General features: G+C 45.4%; 7 protein-coding genes across 8 annotated transcripts; 5 read left to right on the top strand and 2 right to left on the bottom strand.

Annotated features, from left to right (window-relative positions):
* Positions 1 to 75: 75 nt before the first annotated feature.
* LOC108028399 (serine protease inhibitor 77Ba-like) lies at positions 76 to 1,709 on the top strand. The gene is made up of 4 exons (XM_017100214.3): positions 76 to 469; positions 610 to 880; positions 940 to 1,302; positions 1,400 to 1,709. The coding sequence occupies exons 1-4, from the start codon at positions 177 to 179 to the stop codon at positions 1,664 to 1,666; spliced, it is 1,194 nt and encodes a 397-aa protein (XP_016955703.1). The 5' UTR covers positions 76 to 176; the 3' UTR covers positions 1,667 to 1,709.
* A 1-nt stretch (position 1,710) lies between these two features.
* On the bottom strand, positions 1,711 to 3,588 carry LOC108028393 (retinoblastoma-binding protein 5 homolog). Its single transcript, XM_017100206.3, has 7 exons — positions 3,531 to 3,588; positions 3,256 to 3,476; positions 2,993 to 3,199; positions 2,753 to 2,934; positions 2,571 to 2,690; positions 1,883 to 2,511; positions 1,711 to 1,821 (listed from the first exon to the last, which is right to left on the bottom strand). Exons 1-7 carry the CDS (start codon positions 3,547 to 3,549, stop codon positions 1,733 to 1,735), a joined length of 1,467 nt encoding a protein of 488 aa, XP_016955695.1. The 5' UTR covers positions 3,550 to 3,588; the 3' UTR covers positions 1,711 to 1,732.
* A 412-nt stretch (positions 3,589 to 4,000) lies between these two features.
* LOC108028653 (eukaryotic peptide chain release factor subunit 1) lies at positions 4,001 to 9,116 on the top strand. 2 transcript variants are annotated; one of them, XM_017100577.2, is made up of 8 exons: positions 4,001 to 4,058; positions 4,643 to 4,908; positions 6,223 to 6,398; positions 6,468 to 6,937; positions 7,000 to 7,155; positions 7,260 to 7,457; positions 7,532 to 7,679; positions 8,773 to 9,116. In XM_017100577.2, exons 2-8 carry the CDS (start codon positions 4,823 to 4,825, stop codon positions 8,853 to 8,855), a joined length of 1,317 nt encoding a protein of 438 aa, XP_016956066.1. In that variant the 5' UTR covers positions 4,001 to 4,058; positions 4,643 to 4,822; the 3' UTR covers positions 8,856 to 9,116. The 2 variants fall into 2 exon arrangements, with proteins under 2 accessions (XP_016956066.1, XP_050741739.1); XM_050885782.1 differs by lacking the exon at positions 4,001 to 4,058 and adding an exon at positions 4,475 to 4,491.
* A 959-nt stretch (positions 9,117 to 10,075) lies between these two features.
* LOC108028774 (cysteine sulfinic acid decarboxylase) lies at positions 10,076 to 12,944 on the top strand. The gene is made up of 4 exons (XM_017100752.3): positions 10,076 to 10,421; positions 10,959 to 11,146; positions 11,665 to 12,640; positions 12,711 to 12,944. Exons 1-4 carry the CDS (start codon positions 10,242 to 10,244, stop codon positions 12,897 to 12,899), a joined length of 1,533 nt encoding a protein of 510 aa, XP_016956241.1. The 5' UTR covers positions 10,076 to 10,241; the 3' UTR covers positions 12,900 to 12,944.
* A 195-nt stretch (positions 12,945 to 13,139) lies between these two features.
* On the top strand, positions 13,140 to 14,642 carry LOC108028710 (DNA/RNA-binding protein KIN17). Its single transcript, XM_017100660.3, has 2 exons — positions 13,140 to 14,203; positions 14,263 to 14,642. The coding sequence occupies exons 1-2, from the start codon at positions 13,235 to 13,237 to the stop codon at positions 14,455 to 14,457; spliced, it is 1,164 nt and encodes a 387-aa protein (XP_016956149.1). The 5' UTR covers positions 13,140 to 13,234; the 3' UTR covers positions 14,458 to 14,642.
* Positions 14,643 to 14,757: 115 nt separating this feature from the next.
* Positions 14,758 to 16,223, top strand: LOC108028711 (phospholipase A1). Its single transcript, XM_017100661.3, has 4 exons — positions 14,758 to 15,023; positions 15,087 to 15,346; positions 15,401 to 15,536; positions 15,594 to 16,223. The coding sequence occupies exons 1-4, from the start codon at positions 14,828 to 14,830 to the stop codon at positions 16,130 to 16,132; spliced, it is 1,131 nt and encodes a 376-aa protein (XP_016956150.1). The 5' UTR covers positions 14,758 to 14,827; the 3' UTR covers positions 16,133 to 16,223.
* On the bottom strand, positions 16,119 to 17,979 carry LOC108028709 (DNA primase large subunit). Its single transcript, XM_017100659.3, has one exon. It carries the CDS (start codon positions 17,907 to 17,909, stop codon positions 16,308 to 16,310), a length of 1,602 nt encoding a protein of 533 aa, XP_016956148.1. The 5' UTR covers positions 17,910 to 17,979; the 3' UTR covers positions 16,119 to 16,307.
* Between the last annotated feature and the right edge of the window lie 76 nt (positions 17,980 to 18,055).

The following is an 18,055-nucleotide window of genomic DNA, read 5'->3' as shown; positions in this document are numbered from 1 at the left end:
TGGCCTGGAATATTGCACCTAAATAATACGTTGTTTGAAAGTATATATAAAGGTTTTCTCTGAACAAATTGTTAGTCGCTTAAAGTTGTAGAAATCGCGCATTTCAGAATAGCAAAGTTAATAAAAGAGTTCACAAAAGGGATACGTTACTCCTTATTAGTATCTGCACATACAAGATGGTCAAACTTCCACTTATATTGGGCGCCATTGTCCTGCTGATGGCGCACGAGAAATACGCCCAGTCCCTATCGAAGGGAGTCCAGGACTTTTCCCTAGACCTCTTTCACCGAATAGCCATCGGTTCAAACGAAAACTTAATGATATCGCCCTACTCTGTGTGGTCACTCTTTGTGCTTCTCTACGAGGGAGCGTCAGGAGGAACCTATGACCAGCTGCGTCAGACCCTACGGATCAATGTAGATGATAAAACCTTACGCGAGTTTTCCAGGGAACGGAGCCAGTTCCTCGAGTGAGTGATGATAATAGTAATGTCTAATAACAAAGTTGGTCAGATAATAACTCCTCTACTTTAACAAAATCCAAAAATCCACTAATTACAAAATAACATTGCTTTGAAGCCTCACTTATATAGCCCCCTTACTTTAAAAGCGTCATGTCTTCCGGAATCGAGATCCATACCCTTCGTGGCATTTACGTCGCCAACAAGTTTTCGATCAATCCGACCTACAAAATTGTCCTGCGGCAGTACAGCATTCAGCCCGTTGAAGTGGACTTTAAAAATCTTGGTACGGTGCGACGCATTAATGAGGAAATTACTAAGGCCACCCGAGGCCTGATCAAAAACACTGTGCAACAAAAAGATTTGAGCAACGCCATATTGTTCCTGATCTCCTCCATTTACTTCAAGGGTCAGTGGAAGGTACATAGGTCTATGTTGTTCTTGGGTACAGATCCTTTAAGAATCCTCCGTCTTTGTAGTTCCCCTTTGACAAACAAATGACTACGGGTCTTCCGTTTTTCGACGAGAACGGACAGTTTATCGCAGAGGTACCCACTATGATACAGGAATCAAATTTCCCCAAAGTCCGCCCAGCGAACCTGGGCGGTACTGTTTTAGAGTTGCCCTACGGCTCCCTCGAGTGGATATCGATGATCGTGGTGCTGCCTGACAGTAAGGTTCCATTGAACACCGTGGCAGGTAATCTCAAGACTGTGGGATTGGATCCCATTCTTAAAAGCTTAGCTGATTTCAAAGCCAAAAACGGCGATGCGAAGACAGAGATCGCGATGCCCAAGTTTGAAACGACTACGGACCTTTCGCTTAATGAAATCCTTAGCCAGGTGAATTGCTTAAAATAAGATTATTGCCTATCAGCACTGAAAATTATTTGGATAGAATGGCTAACGAACCAAACCTCTTCCATTGCCAACTGTTTAGATGGGCATCCGGGATTTGTTCAACCGGAACTCCGCCAACCTGGATCGCATAGCACCGGGACTATACGCCTCGCTGTGCAAACACTCAAGCAAGATCATTGTCGACGAAGAGGGAACCACGGCTGCAGCGGCCGTCACTGTCTCGTTAAGCGGAAGGGGTTTATTTAACCGAATCGACCTGAACAGACCCTTCTTGTACATGATCGTGGATAAGCAAACCGGCCTGCTGCTTTTCGCCGGGCAAGTTCGGAATCCTAAGGCAATCTAGCGATTCGTGTAAACCATTATAAATATATGATACATAACAAATACTTAGCGTTTAGTCATATCTGGTTTATTTCTTGGTTCGACTGGCGGCTTTTTTCCCGCCCACAGGCTGCTGCTTATCCTTGCTGGCCTTGCTGGAAATGAGGGGATGGGTTTCTGTAATAAAAAATGAATTGTTAAGTACAATAAATAAACCTTCATGGGAAAAAGATCATACCATCGGTGGGGGCATCAGGTAGGCTGACATCGTAGAGCTGCATGCGTCGGCGCTTGGAAGCCATTATTTCGTCCTCGTAGTCATGCGGATCAGTGCTGAGCATCACTGCACTGGCCTCCATTCCATCCTGACCAGCCCAGCCGTCCTCCGGATCCTCCACCTCCGGCGCCATGGGGAGGAACTGCAGCGCATTCTCATCCTCGCCCTCCTCGTCCGAGGAGCAAAAGGCAGCCACGGGCTCCACCTTCTGCACATCCACCTCAATTTCCTCGTCTTGTTGCGCGTCTGCGTTCAGGTCCACCGACTTGTCCTCGTCAGCAATGTCGAACTCCGACTCCCGCTCCTCGTACTCTACGTTCTCATCCAATTCCTTGAAATCTGGTGCAAAGGCAGACCAGTTTTCCACTTGATTTTGGGCCCATATCGATACAAGCCCGGAGCTGATGCTGGCGATGATGGGCCGGACTGGATGCCACACCACGTCCAAGAGCAGCTCACCCTTGGTGCCGTGCAGGATCTTAACCAGGTTGCCTATTGACTTTTCCCAAATGTAGAGAGCATGCTGGCGCGCACTGCCGGCGCAAATGTACTCTCCATCGCCGGAAAAGCAGCACTTCTTCCAGGTGGTCCTAGACGGGATAGATTGTAATCAAACAAATGGATTTAAATGGTTGGCTTTAAGTGTTACTTATTAACCAAGTCCTGCAGCTTTTGTATAGGTTCCGGCTCGCCGTCCTTGCCCAGAGTTATAATTTCCTTGGAGTCATAGACTCGAATAACTCGATCCGAGGTGTTGATAAGAAATGCGCTAGGATATAAATTTAAAAATGTGTGAAGGAGTTTGATAAGTTTATATATTTCCACACTTACTCTCCGCGCCTCGCGAATTCTATGCTCTTTACAGCCGTCGCACTTGAGGTGCCCACAATAATGCGAAAACTGGCGACCACCTCGAAGGTTTCCACATCCAGGACGAGTATTTTGCCCTTGGCATTGCCTGTGTAGATGTGCTTGCCTCTGCGATCAAAAGAGGCCACAATGTTCAGGTCGCCCTGGGGGTAAATACAAAGAGTTATCTTAAGAAGCTCCTCATTCTAGTGCCAAACCCACATCAGAGTCCAAGGGCAGGCAGCGGTGGGATCCGCCGATCTCCACCATAACGGCGGCATATCGCATGGGGCAGACCAAAAGTCGGTTGTCATTTCGCGGATCGAACTGGACCTTCAGCACGGGCGAGGGAAACCTGTACTTGTGCTCCAGTTCGCCGGTTAGCACGTCCCAAATGCACACATTGTTGTCCGTGGAAGCTGAAAGTAGCTGCAGTGGTACGGAATATTGTAGATGCATACAGTGACGAGAAGGTTACCACCCACCTTGTGACCATTCCTGGTCCAGCTGAGACTGCACACGGGATGCACATGGGCTGAAATAATCTTGGCAATGCCCCGCGTCAGGAAGTCCCAAATAACAATGCGTCCATCGTTACAGCCCACGGCCAAAAGCGTTCCGTATTTGTTGAAGGCACACGTCACGGCCAGCGAAATGCAGTCCAGAGAGCCGTCAAACTCCTCGGGGTAGTTCTGTCCAAAAGATTCTACAGAAATCGAAGGTTATTTGTAACAAACATACAGATTTGGCGCGTTTTTACCTAGCAGCTCCAAATTCATTTTTGTTTACTATCTTCTTCTTCCACAATAACAACTGGCACTCACAGGGATGCGGAGTACATGGATGTTAATTAACATACGACTAACATTATTTGGTATAATCGATCTAGGCTATCGATATTCCTTTTTGTATTAGAACTGTTAAATTAACGTTAAATGTGTAAACTAGTCTGTTAAAAAATAAGATAACGTAAATATTTATTTAAATTAAAGTTAATTTTCATTCATACATTTGTTCTAAAACAAGTTGGTATTACTTAATATATGTTTATAAAAATAAATAACTAGGAAAAAAAAAGAAAATCATTTTCAAATAAGCAACATCACCTTAATAAAAATTGTTCATGATTATGTATTTAAATTTAATGAAACCTTTTTAGGTTCTATTGACAATCGATAGTTTCTTCTCTAAGGCCAACGATAGTCCCACCCGATACCTCTAAACTTTTAAGAAATCGATAGTGTCGTCGGATTTTCCCCACCTCTATTTTTTGAGCTCTGTGCACGTTGTATGTGAAAAATTTATGCAGATGTATTCGCCAATTGTAACCAAGCCCGGATTGTGAAATTACAAGCAGACAGCGAGCAGCATAATAAGTGCATTCATTTGGCCAATCGAACATTTCGAAAGAAGCCAATTCGGTGACATTTTGGCCATGGCACGCGATTGTGTCAACGTCACCTTTGAAGCACTCGCTCTCTCTCGCTCGCTCGCTCCCCCTCTCGTTGCTGCCAATTTTTTGCGTACGCTCTCTCGCTCGCCCCCGAAAGCTTAACGGTTGGAGTGAAATAATGAAATAACCGAGTTTCGACTTTCGTTCCCAACAAAAGTGCGGGCCTTTAATGCCAAAATTACTTTTAGTTTCGAACTGTTTTCAAATCCGTTTCGTGGTTTTTCCAATTGGTCAGCGAGTGTCAGGGAGAGGGGGACCGAACAAAGTAGTATGCAATTACGGTGCTCGCGCTCTGCTTGTGCTTTCCACTCCTCGCTCTCTCGTCTTAGCTTTTCCCCCAATCCCCGTGCCCAACTTTGTCGTATTAACTGTGCATGTGTGCGTGTGTGTTATTTTAAACGTTTTTTAAATCGTTGCAGTGTATTCATCGCCAGCCACGTTAAAAGGAAGAACGTGTATGTGAATACGACCAGCAGAGAAGAGCAGCCAAGCGAAGGATTCAGGAGCCCAGATTCTCAATCCCCGTCCCACACAGCCTCACGCACACACACGCACGCTCTCCGGGAGAGGAAGGGTAAATAAAAGAAGCAACGAGCAAAATGTCTGGCGAGGAAACGTCTGCCGATCGCAATGTCGAGATCTGGAAAATCAAGAAACTCATCAAGAGCCTGGAGATGGCCCGTGGGTGAGTTTCGTGCATAATATCCTTGTTATTCCGATTCCGTAAGCCCCCAATACCCCCCACCTCTTTTGTGTACGTGCGTGGGGTATACACAACGCAAAAACAACAACAGGGGTGGAAGTGGGCGTAGTGTGTGGGTGGGGACGCGGGGGAGCAGCGAGTACAACCACCTTTCCTTGTCTTGTTGTTGCCGAGCCACTCGACTCTCCTTTGCATTGTCTCCAATCTCCGCACGATCCCTCCCTCTCTTTTTTGCATACGAGCAACACGTTTTTGTCGAGTTTTTATCAGTTCAAACTAGACTGATTGAGTGTTTGAGAGAGGCATAGAGCGGGAGAGGGAGCGGGAGTGAGTAATGCGCCTCGTGGCCGTTGTGCGTGTGCGTATGTGTATGTGTGTGCCCGAAATGGGCCAAGCTTTGTGGCCGCCCCCTCTCTCTCTCACTTCTTCCACCAACCGCCTTCGCTCCATCTCGCTTCCTCTCCCGGCCCGGTCTTTACCGCTTTACTCCGCTTCGGAGTGGGTAACAAGGTCAGCGAATCGACTGACCCCCGCAGGAGCATGTACGTATGCATGCACATATATCTTGTTGTCAACATGCGCCACAGTTGGGGCCAACATACTACAGCTGCCAACTGGAGTTTGCCACCCTTGCCAATTGGAATTCGCTTAGTACAGTTATCTAGGTTCTCCCATTGTGTTTCATTCTAATGCAAAAATATATATATTGTTATATATGCCTTGTTTTTGTTTTTACTTCTTAGTCACGTATTAAAAGTAAAAGTGGGGATACGAAGTTCTAATACTCCATTGCTTAGATAACAAATATTTATCATCTCTAAAATCTTAATATTATTTTATATTTCTTTACTAAATTTAAAAAATAATTTTTTTGAAAATGTTTTTTAAGCTGGTCACACTTAAAACACTTCCAGTGTAGTTGTAACTTCGCTAACATCTTACATAGCACTAACATCTTACTTGAGAGAAGATTTACCATCTATAGCTTTAATAACAAAATCCTTCCTAACTTGAATAATACAATTTTTAAAAGAAACCTTAATGTAGAGTAACTGAAACTATACAAGCCCAAGACCATACTATATAATTACTCAACCCGAATGCTAAGCCATTCAAAGATTTTGTTGGCATGTGACAGAATTTCAAGGTCTATTTGCTAAATTTAAGTAGGTTACTATTCCATGTAACTGACGTGTGAGTACCAATTTGTCGCGCACTGTTGCTAAGGCGGAAAAATACCCTATTCTCTTTTCCATTTCCACGTCTAACTTTATCACCTTGTTTTGCGTTTTTCAGCAATGGCACCAGCATGATTTCCTTGATTATTCCGCCAAAAGATCAAATCTCGCGCGTCAGCAAAATGTTGGCCGATGAGTTTGGAACGGCCTCGAACATCAAGTCCCGGGTAAACCGCCTGTCCGTCCTCGGTGCCATTACGTCGGTACAGCACAGACTCAAATTATACACCAAAGGTTAGTTTTACACAATCGAAAGAGATTCCAAGAATTCCGAATGTAATACCACTCCCTGCTCGATTTCAGTGCCTCCCAACGGTTTGGTCATCTACTGCGGCACCATTGTCACAGAGGAGGGCAAGGAGAAGAAGGTGAACATAGACTTCGAGCCATTCAAGCCAATCAACACGTCGCTGTACCTGTGCGACAACAAGTTCCACACGGAGGCCCTCACTGCCCTGCTCGCCGACGACAATAAATTCGGATTTATCGTGATGGACGGTAATGGAGCGCTGTTCGGAACCCTGCAGGGCAACACCCGCGAGGTGCTCCACAAGTTCACCGTCGATCTGCCGAAGAAGCACGGACGTGGTGGTCAGTCCGCCCTTCGTTTTGCCCGTCTGCGTATGGAGAAGCGCCACAACTACGTGCGAAAGGTCGCCGAGGTGGCCACCCAGCTCTTCATCACGAACGACAAGCCCAACATTGCCGGACTCATCTTGGCGGGTAGTGCGGACTTCAAGACCGAGCTCAGTCAGTCCGATATGTTCGATCCTGTGAGTTTGCTAGCTTGGACCATCCGTTGACTCTATAACTTGAACCTGCATTTTCCTTTCAGCGTTTGCAAACAAAAGTTATCAAGCTGGTGGATGTGTCTTATGGCGGCGAAAACGGCTTTAACCAGGCCATTGAATTGGCAGCCGAATCTTTGCAGAACGTAAAATTCATACAGGAAAAGAAGCTCATCGGACGCTACTTTGATGAAATTTCTCAGGTGAGTTGGCAGAGCATTTGCTTTAGAGGTTAGAGGTAGATTATATAAAACCTCAAAACATCAAGCTAGCTATTACCAAATCAAAAACATTAAATATTCAATAGGATACTGGCAAATACTGTTTCGGAGTGGAGGACACCTTGCGGGCCCTGGAACTTGGCTCCGTGGAGACCCTTATTTGTTGGGAGAACCTGGACATTCAACGCTATGTTCTCAAGAATCATGCCAACTCGACGTCAACGACAGTATTACATTTGACGCCGGAGCAGGAAAAGGACAAATCGCACTTCACTGACAAGGAGGTGGGTACTACAAGTTAAATAATAAAATAATTAAATAAACAATAAATGCTAACTCGCACTCCCCAATCCCACAGAGCGGGGTAGAAATGGAGCTGATTGAGTCTCAGCCGCTGCTGGAATGGCTGGCAAACAACTACAAAATGTTCGGAGCCACACTGGAGATTATTACGGACAAGTCTCAGGAGGGAAGTCAGTTCGTGCGAGGTTTCGGCGGAATCGGCGGTAAGTTTTCAAGTTGAACCCCAAGATTAGCTGGCTAGCGGTAGATCGATATTGTTCCAAACAAATGCTGCAACTATTTCTATTCCTCTTTCCTCATGCTGCTTTTCACACGGTCGTCAACGCTATGTTGTAAATGTATACCTAAAAATTGTGACCTCTTCCGATACGTAGGCATATTGCGCTATAAAGTAGATTTCCAATCGCTGCAGGCCGACGAGCCGCTGGAGGACGTCGATCTCGATGACTATTAAGCCGGGGGTGTCTCGATTATGCGAAGGGGTCTCGATTATGCGTTACATACATAATAAACCAGTACTTTTTGGGAAGCCTCGTAAAGCAAAACGTTCAAATTGATTAGGAACCAATTTACTTGCCACATAGTTTTACCTATGTTCAGCGTAGTCGTTCAATATTTATCACCACTAGGGTCCCTCATCAGTCGCGGATGGTGCATTTCCCTGTCGATCAGATGTGTATCAGCGTGTATCTAGATATGTACCTATATACGTTTTACCAAATTTTTAAATCAATCGTCGTCGTGCACCAAGCGGAACCGAGTGCGAGATTACTTTGAAGCAGCAAATTAAATTCGTATTTCGTATTCGTAATTCGTAATTCAATTGTCATGTAAAAGAGATATTAGCCCGTTTCTCTGTTCACCTCGTTCGACTTGCGACTGCGGTTCTAGGAAGCATAGGATCCACGGTGAACATGCCACTGTTTGCTGGAAGAGTTTCGAACGTATCTGCATTTTCCCTATTCAAATTACAACCGAGTGTTATAAGAACGTATACAAATCTAATCCATAAAATTGTAATAAAAATTAAACCAGAAATAAAACACCACACATAAAGAGGATGGACATCCGTTTATATTCTATCGCGAAAACAGAACACGGGCTTCATGTGCTACTTATTAACTAGTAAATGAAAATATATATAATGTCCAAAGGGGATGTAATGTATGATCTTGTGTTTGGATTACTTGTGTTGACTCTTCTGTTTTTCCTTTTCGTTTCTTAAATATCTGCTTTTGTTCCCCCCATTTTGGTTTCTTTATTTTATTTTAATTTATTTAAATTTGGCTTCCGCAGGTATCTTACGCTACAAGGTGGACTTCCAGAGTATGCAGCTCGATGAATTGGACAATGACTGCTTCGACCTAGATGATTACTAGAAAATGTTTCTGTAGAATTGAATTTGCAAACTACCGTCGACCGCAAAGTGAAAACTGCAACTGCAACTGCAACTACATAAAACCAGGAAAATCAAATAGAATATTTTTAATGATACAAAAAACACACATACCTTCTTCCATTTTAACGTTGTTGGCGAAAAAAGTAAAATTTAAATTAATGCATATAAATACAAACGATATAATGTTAAATCGAGGAAAAAATATTAAAATGATGCCGTTTTACGTGAACAAAACCATGAATTGAACGCCATTCTTCAAGGTGGGTTGGGATAACTTGTTGTATAAATAAGAAAGAAGAACCTAAAGATACAAATGCAGTAATGCCATTTCTCATTTCTCATTTAAAGTACTGATATGAATTCACCCGGGATACATATTGGTCGCTCGGTATCTTTTGGATAACTAAACATAGAGTGCTGAAAATGCTGGTAGTCACTCCAAGTAGTACTACCAGTATAACAATGAAAGTGGGGTTGAAAGTAAAGGGAAATGGGCATGACATTTCTTACTTTCTATTTGCAGACACACTTGGAAACAGTTTATTACGAGATACCCAACAGATAAGTTGACGTTTACACGTGTGCGACGACAAATACAAACCGCATTTGTTTTTAGAGCCATTTGCATTTAGAATTCGGATAGATCCATCTGGTAAGTTAAAACTTGTTTCTGTATTACTTGTTTACAAGTATCTGTACTCGTTTGAATATATGTAAGTAAGGAATAACCTACTGTCCAGCTTCGCTAAAAGAGAAATTTATGAAATCATATTACCATGACTTTAAGAGCAAGTTTTTGAAGTTTAACCTAGCGAGGCCTGACCGTATGTAATTAATATGCAAAGCAGTAGGTGTGGCAAAGTTTGCTTGTGGCATGCACTATGCACGATACTTATTAAATCGATAGGGTAATTATAATATTTTTGGTAATGGGATTACAATAACCACCTTTCAAAAGGGTTAATTTGAAGCAAACTTTTTTTATGGTACTTGGTTAATAAATACACACTTAATGCTTAAATAATGCTGAGTTTAACGAACTATATTATTTTATTTTAATATTACTGAAAACTTATGATGCAGAAACACGATTTAAATAAAACAAGGTCCACTCTAAAGCCCGCAAGTGTGGAATTGTATGAGTATATTTACAGCCCGATCGTAATTTCAATTATTTTGATTGTATGCAGGGTATACAACTTAATGGAAATTTGATCAAGAGAACGTTAAAACACAATCGGCTGCAGTCGGTCGGGGCACTTACAATTGAAACGTCGGCGACGGAGGTTCGGTTCTGGAAACCACACATTAATCGGTTTTTTAGTGGCCAATTCGGACGTGAGATACGGATACTTTGAGCAAGATTATGGCTGCCCCAGTGGATCAGACGGCGACGGTTAATCAGATTCGCGATGGCCTCATGGACGACTGGAAGATCCTGGAGAACGTCTTCAGTCTGCTCCAGAGGGAGGATACCTTCTGCGTGGATCCCCAGAAGTGGGCCCAACAGAAGATAGTTCCCTTTCTGCAGCCAGACAAACTTAAGGTGAGTGTACGATGGGCGCGCCGGCGTCTGCCGATCTGGAGATAGCAAACGAGGACTGATTAATAAAAGAGTTCAATTTGAAAATTGGCCTCTGCCAGCTTGTTATAGTTTGTTAGACAAAAACTATTTGAATGAAAACTAAATTTAATTGATGATAGTATGTTTTGAATGAGTATACTCAAACTCAAGTATCTGAGACCGTCAGGTCTTGGAGATTATTGGTAGGTTAATCAAAATTTATGAGAACCATTTCTGGACCCATAATTTCTTGGGGCCACGTTGTAAAAATGTTGTTTGCCAAAGGGAAACGCGACAAACTTTATTAACCCTCATCAAGATCGAACACTTTAAGAAAATCAAGTGCCCACCTGTTCCTAGAGTATCTCATAGTTTAACGTACTTGTTTTGTTACCAGGTGTTGTAGATTTTCGACGAATAGTAAACCAGTTCGAACAGGATTTGAAAATTTTTAGAGTACCCAATATGCTTTCGTTCAGAGGTTATCTGTCTTACATGATTGTGAATGCTCATTCCCAGGAACTGATTAACCTGAAAGTCCGCGAGACGGAGGAGGCAACACTCTCTGAAATCGAGGAGCTGTGTCAGCAGGTGATCCATTACTCCGTGAAAACATCGCACGGGCGCTTCCACAATCAGCTCTTCGGGCAGCTCGACCCCTTCGGATTGGCAGGAGCCCTGATCACCGAGGCCATGAACGGCAGCACGTAAGTCTGCAGCACTTCCCCGTCTATACACATGTTGTCTATAAGACTGACAGCCGCTAGCATCTCTTGTTGCAATCTGCGAGAGTTTGCTGAGTTCAACGTACAGATAATTGTGTTAATGTAATGCACATTCCAAAGTACTACCCATTATAACCCTCCGAGTGAAAGATGCGACTGAGATGTTTTACTTGACCCAATTACATATTTCTCTTGCATTCTAGTAGAGTTTCGTATTACTATTTTAATACTTAATCAATCTCTAGCTGCTGAAAGGGATTATAAAAGGTATATACTTATAACTATAAAAGATATAATAAAGGTCTAACACTTCATTCAGTTGTAACTTTCTTTTGAATTTTTATAGACTTCTGTATTACTGTTTTAATATTTAATCAAAAACTAAAGACTTAAGGCTATGATCTTTATTTGCTGACAATGCTACACATAAAGAGTAAATCTCATTTAGAACCTGGTCTTTGCAAAACCTTATATGACATGAATCCAAACTTCTCCTACAGATACACCTATGAAGTAGCACCCGTGTTCAGCCTGATTGAAACCGAAATAATTTCGACCATGTGCCAGCTGGCAGGCTACAAGGATGGCGATGGCATTTTCGCGCCCGGAGGCTCCACCTCCAACATGTACGGGTTGGTCCTAGCCCGCTATAAGATCGCACCCGAGGTGAAGACCTCCGGAATGTTTGGCATGCGACCCCTGGTGCTGTTCACCTCCGACGAATCGCACTACAGCTTCGTGAAGGCGGCCAACTGGCTGGGATTGGGCAGCGACAACTGTGTGTCAGTGAAGACCAACGAGCGGGGTCAGATGCGATTGGACGACCTGGAGGCCAAGATCTTGGCGGCCAAGGCGAGCGGTAGGCAGCCGTTCTTTGTCAACTGTACGGCAGGTACCACTGTACTGGGTGCCTTCGATGACATAAACGGTGCAGCAGATGTGGCGGAAAGGCATGGTCTGTGGCTCCATGTGGACGCCTGCTTGGGAGGAGCTTCGCTGCTCTCCACAAAGAACAGATCCCTAATCGCTGGTCTGGAGCGGGCCAACTCCTTCGCCTGGAATCCGCATAAGACCATCGGTGCGCCGCTGCAGTGCTCGCTGTTCCTTACCCGTGAATCGGGACGCCTCCTGGAGAGGTGCAACAGCACGGAGGCGCACTACCTGTTCCAACAGGACAAGTTTTACGATGTGTCCTACGATACGGGCAACAAGAGCGTCCAGTGCGGCCGTAAGATAGACGCTTTCAAGTTCTGGCTGATGCTGAAGGCCCGCGGATATGGCAAGTACGGACTGCTGGTGGACCATGCCATCGATATGGCCAGGTTACTGGAGGATAAGCTGCGACAGCGCGCAGATCGCTTTAGGTTGGTGCTGCAGAAGCACGAGTACTCCAATGTCTGCTTCTGGTTTATTCCAAAATCCATGAGGGTCTCCAGCGACGAGGAAACTCCTGAATGGTGGACTCGTCTCTACACTGTAAGTAAAAATGTTGTCCCTATCAGAACTCATTTTTATAATATATATATCTTTCTGGCTTACGTTATAGGTGGCTCCCAAGATTAAAGAGCAGATGGCCCACTCTGGCACTCTGATGATTGGCTACTCCCCTCTAAAGGCGCTCAATCTGGGTAACTTTATCCGCATGGTCTTTACTTGCTTCCCTATCCAAAAAAGCGAAGAGCTGGACTTTATTTTGGATGAAATTGAGAGACTTGGGGAGAAAATTGTTGTTTAATACAAAATGTTAGTTTAAAAATAAATTGAAAGTATTTGAAAAGTACGTGTACCAAACTAAGAAAATGAACTCATTTTATTATAGTTTTAACAATGGTATCCTCAAAAATCCAGGACAAATCTAATATTCATATTTTTTAAAAATTTAAATATTTATATGTTATCGACCGTTAATGGTTAATTTACTAAATACGGCCACCCCAATCGTTATCGATATAAGAAAGTATCGGTATTTTATTAACACCGCAGTACGGTCTCACAACCAAATCCAATCAAAACAATCACTTTTTTTGTGGCGAAATTGTTGGAAACGCAGGCAAATAAAAAGGATTCAACATGGGTCGCGCCGAGGTGGGTACGCCCAAGTACCTGGCCAACAAGATGAAGTCGAAGGGCCTGCAGAAGCTGCGCTGGTACTGCCAGATGTGCGAGAAACAGTGCCGCGACGAGAACGGCTTCAAGTGCCACACGATGAGCGAGTCCCACCAGCGCCAGTTGCTCCTCTTCGCCGACTCCCCCGGAAAGTTCCTGCACAGCTTCAGCAAGGAGTTCTCCGACGGCTACATGGAGCTGCTGCGCCGACGGTTCGGCACGAAGCGAACCAGCGCCAACAAGATCTACCAGGAGTACATCGCCCACAAGGAGCACATCCACATGAACGCCACGCGCTGGCTCACCCTCTCCGACTACGTCAAGTGGCTGGGGCGGACGGGCCAGGTGATAGCGGACGAGACGGAGAAGGGCTGGTTTGTGTCCTACATCGATCGCAGTCCAGAGGCCATGGAGCGCCAGGCCAAGGCCGATCGCAAGGAGAAGATGGAGAAGGATGACGAGGAGCGAATGGCTGACTTTATTGAACAGCAGATTAAAAAGGCCAAGGCTAAGGACGGCGAGGAGGAGGGACAGGAGAAGTTCACCGAACTGAAGCGCGAGGAGAACGAACCCCTCAAACTGGACATTCGCCTCGAGAAGAAGTTCCAGCCGGACTCGGTCCTGGGCAAATCCGCCCTTACCAAACGACCCGCCTCTGAAGTCGATGAAAAGGTGTTTAAGAAACCCAAATCCCTGGCTGGAGACAGCCAAACCCGCTCAGCACTGGACGAGATTATCAAGCAGGAGGAGGCCAAAAAGGAGCGCGCCAACCGCAAGGACTACTGGCTGCATAAAAACATTGTGGTGAAGTTCATCTCCAAGTCCATGGGTGACAAGTTCTTCAAGCAGAAGGCGGTTGTCCAAGAAGTGATTGACAAGTACCAAGCTAAAATCAAGTTCTTGGACACCGGAGAAAAGTTGAAAGTGGATCAGGTGAGCCACATACTATAATATTTCTTATGATAGTACAAAACCAATTATCCTTTTTCTAGGCTCACTTGGAAACTGTGATTCCTGCCTTGGATAAACCTGTAATGGTCGTTAATGGTGCTTATCGTGGATCTGAAGCCCTGCTGAGGAAGCTGGACGAGCGAAAGTATTCAGTCAGCGTGGAGATATTGCATGGTCCTCTAAAAGGACGAATTGTGGATAATGTTCAGTACGAAGACATCTCTAAATTATATTAGTTTCACTTTTCTAAACATAAGATATAAAGATTTACTACTAAGCTATTTGATTGTACAAACCGAAAATTACGATATTGGTAGCAGGATTGTTTTTAACCAGAGAAAGGCTGCTGGCAAACTAAACTTCGTTACTTAAACTTGGCCCGCCTAGCATTTAGGTTAATTAAACATGACTTTTAATTGAATATCTAGAACGCTCTCATTTACTCGGAGTATATGTATTTTCACGAAGGTATGCAAACAAATTATTTTTGGGTTCAGTTTGGGAACAATAAAACCCCTAGACAAAGCCTGATTGACTAGCGATAATTCCCATACTTGCAAACTAAATTAGTTCCAGCGTCGGTGTGGTGAAGTGCATGTTCGCGACATGCGGATTCTGTGTTTCATTGTGATCCTCTTACGCTTTGGAGCATCTGGAGATACTGCTGAATATGCAGAGGCTAAGTCAACTAAAAGTTGGTGGGATGCAGTGCCTCGCCTGTTGAGCGACATCGTTACCATCAAGGCAAACATTCTCACAGCTGGTCCCCTGGAACTGGCCGCCAATGCCATCGATGCTTTGTGTAGGAATAACATTTAATTTGTAATTTGTTAATTAATATAAAGTAACTTTTTTATTCGTCCAGGTTCCTCCACTCTTTTTATGGACAAAGTGCCTCCCCAAATCACTCCAGATATAAAGAAAATGAATTTTCAGTACATGACTCCGTGCCAGAACTACAGTGTCCCTCTCCTGGATGCCGCGAAGCTTTGGAGGCACTCGAGATTCAGCAAAGGACGTAAGGTAGTTATCCTGGCCACCGGCTGGACCAACACCGTCAACGAATCCTCCGCCATTTCGATGATCTCCAAGGCTTTCATGTGTCGTGGAGATGTGAATTTTGTGGTTCGTTTTATGGGTTTGATTTGGAATTCCCAATCTTAATAATTTCATCCCCAGATTGTGGATGCCGCGGACTATGTGGATACCTTGTATTCCTGGTCGGCCCTCAACACGGATTTGATTGGCGAGCACATAGGCGTTGGTCTGACTCATCTTATAGAGTTGACACCACTTCGAAACATACACTTGATAGGTAAGTTAAAAAACTTATAAAGAAACCTGATTAGTGAAGATTATCTTGTCCATGCAGGACATTCGCTGGGAGCGCACATCATGGGGACTGCTGGTCGTACGTTTAAACGGCTAACTGGAAAGCTTATACCCAGGATAACTGGCCTGGATCCGGCCAAGCCCTGCTTCAGGCGAGAGAACATCTTGCCAGGATTGACGCGCGGCGATGCCAAGCTCGTGGACATCATCCACACCAACATTGGCATTTTGGCCAAACGGGGACCACTGGGGGATGTGGATTTTTATCCGGGCGGAGCTCATCCCATTCAGCCTGGCTGCCTGACAATCTCCTGCTCCCATACCCGAGCTGTGGAGTATTTCGCAGAGAGTGCATATCCCCACCAGGAGAAGAACTTCATGGGAACCAAGTGTGCTTCCTGGGAGAAGCTGAAAAGAAGGGACTGCTCCGCTGGCATAGTATCCCCAATGGGCTATAAAATTAATCCCCAAGCAAGGGGAATGTACTATGTGGATGTAAACAGCTGGCCTCCTTATGGCAGGAACTCGAAGGATACTATTGATCCTAAAATAAGGACTTGCTATCTGTGTCAAAGGTAATCATATATATTAAATACTATCATAAGAATATCTGTAAATAGGTTAACTTATGTTATTATAGTTCTAAACAGTAAATCTTTTCGAACTTTAAGGGCATCTTTTTTTGCATTTTAAATATATATATTTCTTATTTTTTGCTCTTAAGAATACTATACCTATTTTATTTGTACAACGATTAGTAATCGATTTGCGTAAGATCTAGGTCATCATTAAAGGCCTCTGATATGTCCTTTTGGCTCTGCAAGACTCGCTCCTGGGTTTCTGCAATGCGCCACAACTCGTCGTCGTCGTCGCCCATCAGCATAGAGCGATCCCCACAGCCCTTGATATCCGGTCGCATTCTGGCCTTTGGTGGAGCTGGGCCATTGGTGCGTTTCTGCCGGTTGCCCATCGTTATCTGGCTCTCCTCGAAGTAGTTGTTCGGGTGGTTGATGGTCGGCTCCACGGTGGTGTTGTGGGTAAGCTGGAAGTACTTGCCGCAGCCGATTTGATAGTGACCACGGGACACAAAGAACATCACCTCATCGACGGCGCTGGCGGAAAGGCCGTAGGAGGTGAGTTTCGTCTTCAAAGAGCCCTGGTCCATGTACTTGTACGGACAGCCATGGCAATCGCCCGGCGTCGCCATATCCTTGATTATCTTTGCGCAGGAGTAGGGTGTGTAGTTCACCATGGAGCCCTTCTTTCCGTAGTTGTGATAGATGTTGTACTCGTAACTGCGCGCAAACTTGTCGGCGTCCATTTTCTTGGTGAACTCCTCGCGCCAGAAGCGGAGCGAATCCTCTAGAGTGACGCCAATTCCCTTGAGAAACAGGCCATACTGCATCCGACCGCCGTGTTTCATGTGATGCTGGGCGCGAATGTGCTCATGGCACATGCGCATGCACAAAGGCATTGAGGTCTTGGAGAGCTGGTCGAGGGATTCGATGGGTATGGCTGCATCCCGGCACACGGTGTAGTCCTTGCCGGTGTACGAGTTGTGCAATGCCTTCAGCATGCGGGAGATGCGCTCGTCGCCTTCGACTTCCTCCACCAGACCCTTGGCGGCTTGCAGACCCTGCTCGATCTCGTCCTGCTGCCGAGTGCCCACTATGGACACCAGATCGTGGGTGTTTACATAGGCAAAGCCTGCCTTCAGATAGCAGCGTCGACCCCGCACCAAATCCAGCACCTGGGTGAAGGGCACTTTGTAGAAGTCCAGCAGCTCGATCTTGGCCACACTTTGCCCAGCCGTGCTCTCGTACAGCCCATCCTTGACCTCGTCCTTCTGGGCCTCCGTTAGGGGATGGATCTCGAAGTTGTTGTCCTCGAGGAACTGCTTCACCTCGGCGCTGCTGAGGGCAGCGAACTTGTACCGGAAGAGCTCCATTTCGCGGGCCACGAACCAGCGTGTGAGGTCCTCGGAGCGGCAGTAGGCTAGCCGGAGGATGAAGTGGGAAAGATAGTCCCGCCGGCGGGTCTGGATGTCTGCCTCATGCTTGGTGCCTCCGCCGGCGGAGCAGAGCCTAAGGTAGTTGCGCAGTCCCTCGCGGGTCAGTTCCGCACTCACGTACTCCTTCCACTCGTCGGAGAGCAGGCGCAGATTACGGGTGCTGGCCCGGTCGAGGACGCGAAGAAGGCGCAGGCGCTCCAGAGCCAGCTCCTCGAACTCCTCGATGTGCACGTCGTCCGTCGGCGGGTAGTGGTACATCATCACGTTGTGCGGGTACTTGGTCTCCAGGCTGACCACCTCCACCTTGACCTCGGTTCGCTGACGTTTCTTTAAACGGAATTCCATGGTGCTACGACAGCGTGAGCTAAATTTTGTTTAATGCTCTTTTGTTGTTTTGGCGCGCAAAATACTGATGGACAAGATCAGCTGTGGTCATGGCTATCAATGTCAAAACAAATCGTTATCGGTAACTCTTAAAATCGTTATCGATG

Source organism: Drosophila biarmipes, chromosome 3L, assembly GCF_025231255.1.
Source record: "Drosophila biarmipes strain raj3 chromosome 3L, RU_DBia_V1.1, whole genome shotgun sequence".
Taxonomy (NCBI): domain Eukaryota; kingdom Metazoa; phylum Arthropoda; class Insecta; order Diptera; family Drosophilidae; genus Drosophila; species Drosophila biarmipes.
This window is presented reverse-complemented; position numbering and strand designations above follow the sequence as displayed.

What these genes read in the sequence shown, in the direction of transcription:
- LOC108028399 (XM_017100214.3), top strand. Translation starts at nt 177, where the DNA reads ATGGTCAAACTTCCACTTATATTGGGCGCCATTGTCCTGCTGATGGCG. An exon ending in GAACGGAGCCAGTTCCTCGA is followed by an intron (nt 470 to 609) that starts GTGAGTGATGAT and finishes TTACTTTAAAAG; the next exon opens with CGTCATGTCTTCCGGAATCG. An exon ending in ACTTCAAGGGTCAGTGGAAG is followed by an intron (nt 881 to 939) that starts GTACATAGGTCT and finishes CCGTCTTTGTAG; the next exon opens with TTCCCCTTTGACAAACAAAT.
- LOC108028393 (XM_017100206.3), bottom strand. An exon ending in GCCTGCCCTTGGACTCTGAT is followed by an intron (nt 2,935 to 2,992) that starts GTGGGTTTGGCA and finishes ATTTACCCCCAG; the next exon opens with GGCGACCTGAACATTGTGGC. An exon ending in ACCTGATGCCCCCACCGATG is followed by an intron (nt 1,822 to 1,882) that starts GTATGATCTTTT and finishes TTTTTATTACAG; the next exon opens with AAACCCATCCCCTCATTTCC.
- LOC108028653 (XM_017100577.2), top strand. Translation starts at nt 4,823, where the DNA reads ATGTCTGGCGAGGAAACGTCTGCCGATCGCAATGTCGAGATCTGGAAA. An exon ending in ACTCAAATTATACACCAAAG is followed by an intron (nt 6,399 to 6,467) that starts GTTAGTTTTACA and finishes GCTCGATTTCAG; the next exon opens with TGCCTCCCAACGGTTTGGTC. An exon ending in ACTTTGATGAAATTTCTCAG is followed by an intron (nt 7,156 to 7,259) that starts GTGAGTTGGCAG and finishes AATATTCAATAG; the next exon opens with GATACTGGCAAATACTGTTT.
- LOC108028774 (XM_017100752.3), top strand. Translation starts at nt 10,242, where the DNA reads ATGGCTGCCCCAGTGGATCAGACGGCGACGGTTAATCAGATTCGCGAT. An exon ending in TGCAGCCAGACAAACTTAAG is followed by an intron (nt 10,422 to 10,958) that starts GTGAGTGTACGA and finishes GCTCATTCCCAG; the next exon opens with GAACTGATTAACCTGAAAGT. An exon ending in GAGGCCATGAACGGCAGCAC is followed by an intron (nt 11,147 to 11,664) that starts GTAAGTCTGCAG and finishes CTTCTCCTACAG; the next exon opens with ATACACCTATGAAGTAGCAC.
- LOC108028710 (XM_017100660.3), top strand. Translation starts at nt 13,235, where the DNA reads ATGGGTCGCGCCGAGGTGGGTACGCCCAAGTACCTGGCCAACAAGATG. An exon ending in AAAAGTTGAAAGTGGATCAG is followed by an intron (nt 14,204 to 14,262) that starts GTGAGCCACATA and finishes TCCTTTTTCTAG; the next exon opens with GCTCACTTGGAAACTGTGAT.
- LOC108028711 (XM_017100661.3), top strand. Translation starts at nt 14,828, where the DNA reads ATGCGGATTCTGTGTTTCATTGTGATCCTCTTACGCTTTGGAGCATCT. An exon ending in GTGGAGATGTGAATTTTGTG is followed by an intron (nt 15,347 to 15,400) that starts GTTCGTTTTATG and finishes TTTCATCCCCAG; the next exon opens with ATTGTGGATGCCGCGGACTA. An exon ending in TCGAAACATACACTTGATAG is followed by an intron (nt 15,537 to 15,593) that starts GTAAGTTAAAAA and finishes TTGTCCATGCAG; the next exon opens with GACATTCGCTGGGAGCGCAC.
- LOC108028709 (XM_017100659.3), bottom strand. Translation starts at nt 17,909, where the DNA reads ATGGAATTCCGTTTAAAGAAACGTCAGCGAACCGAGGTCAAGGTGGAG.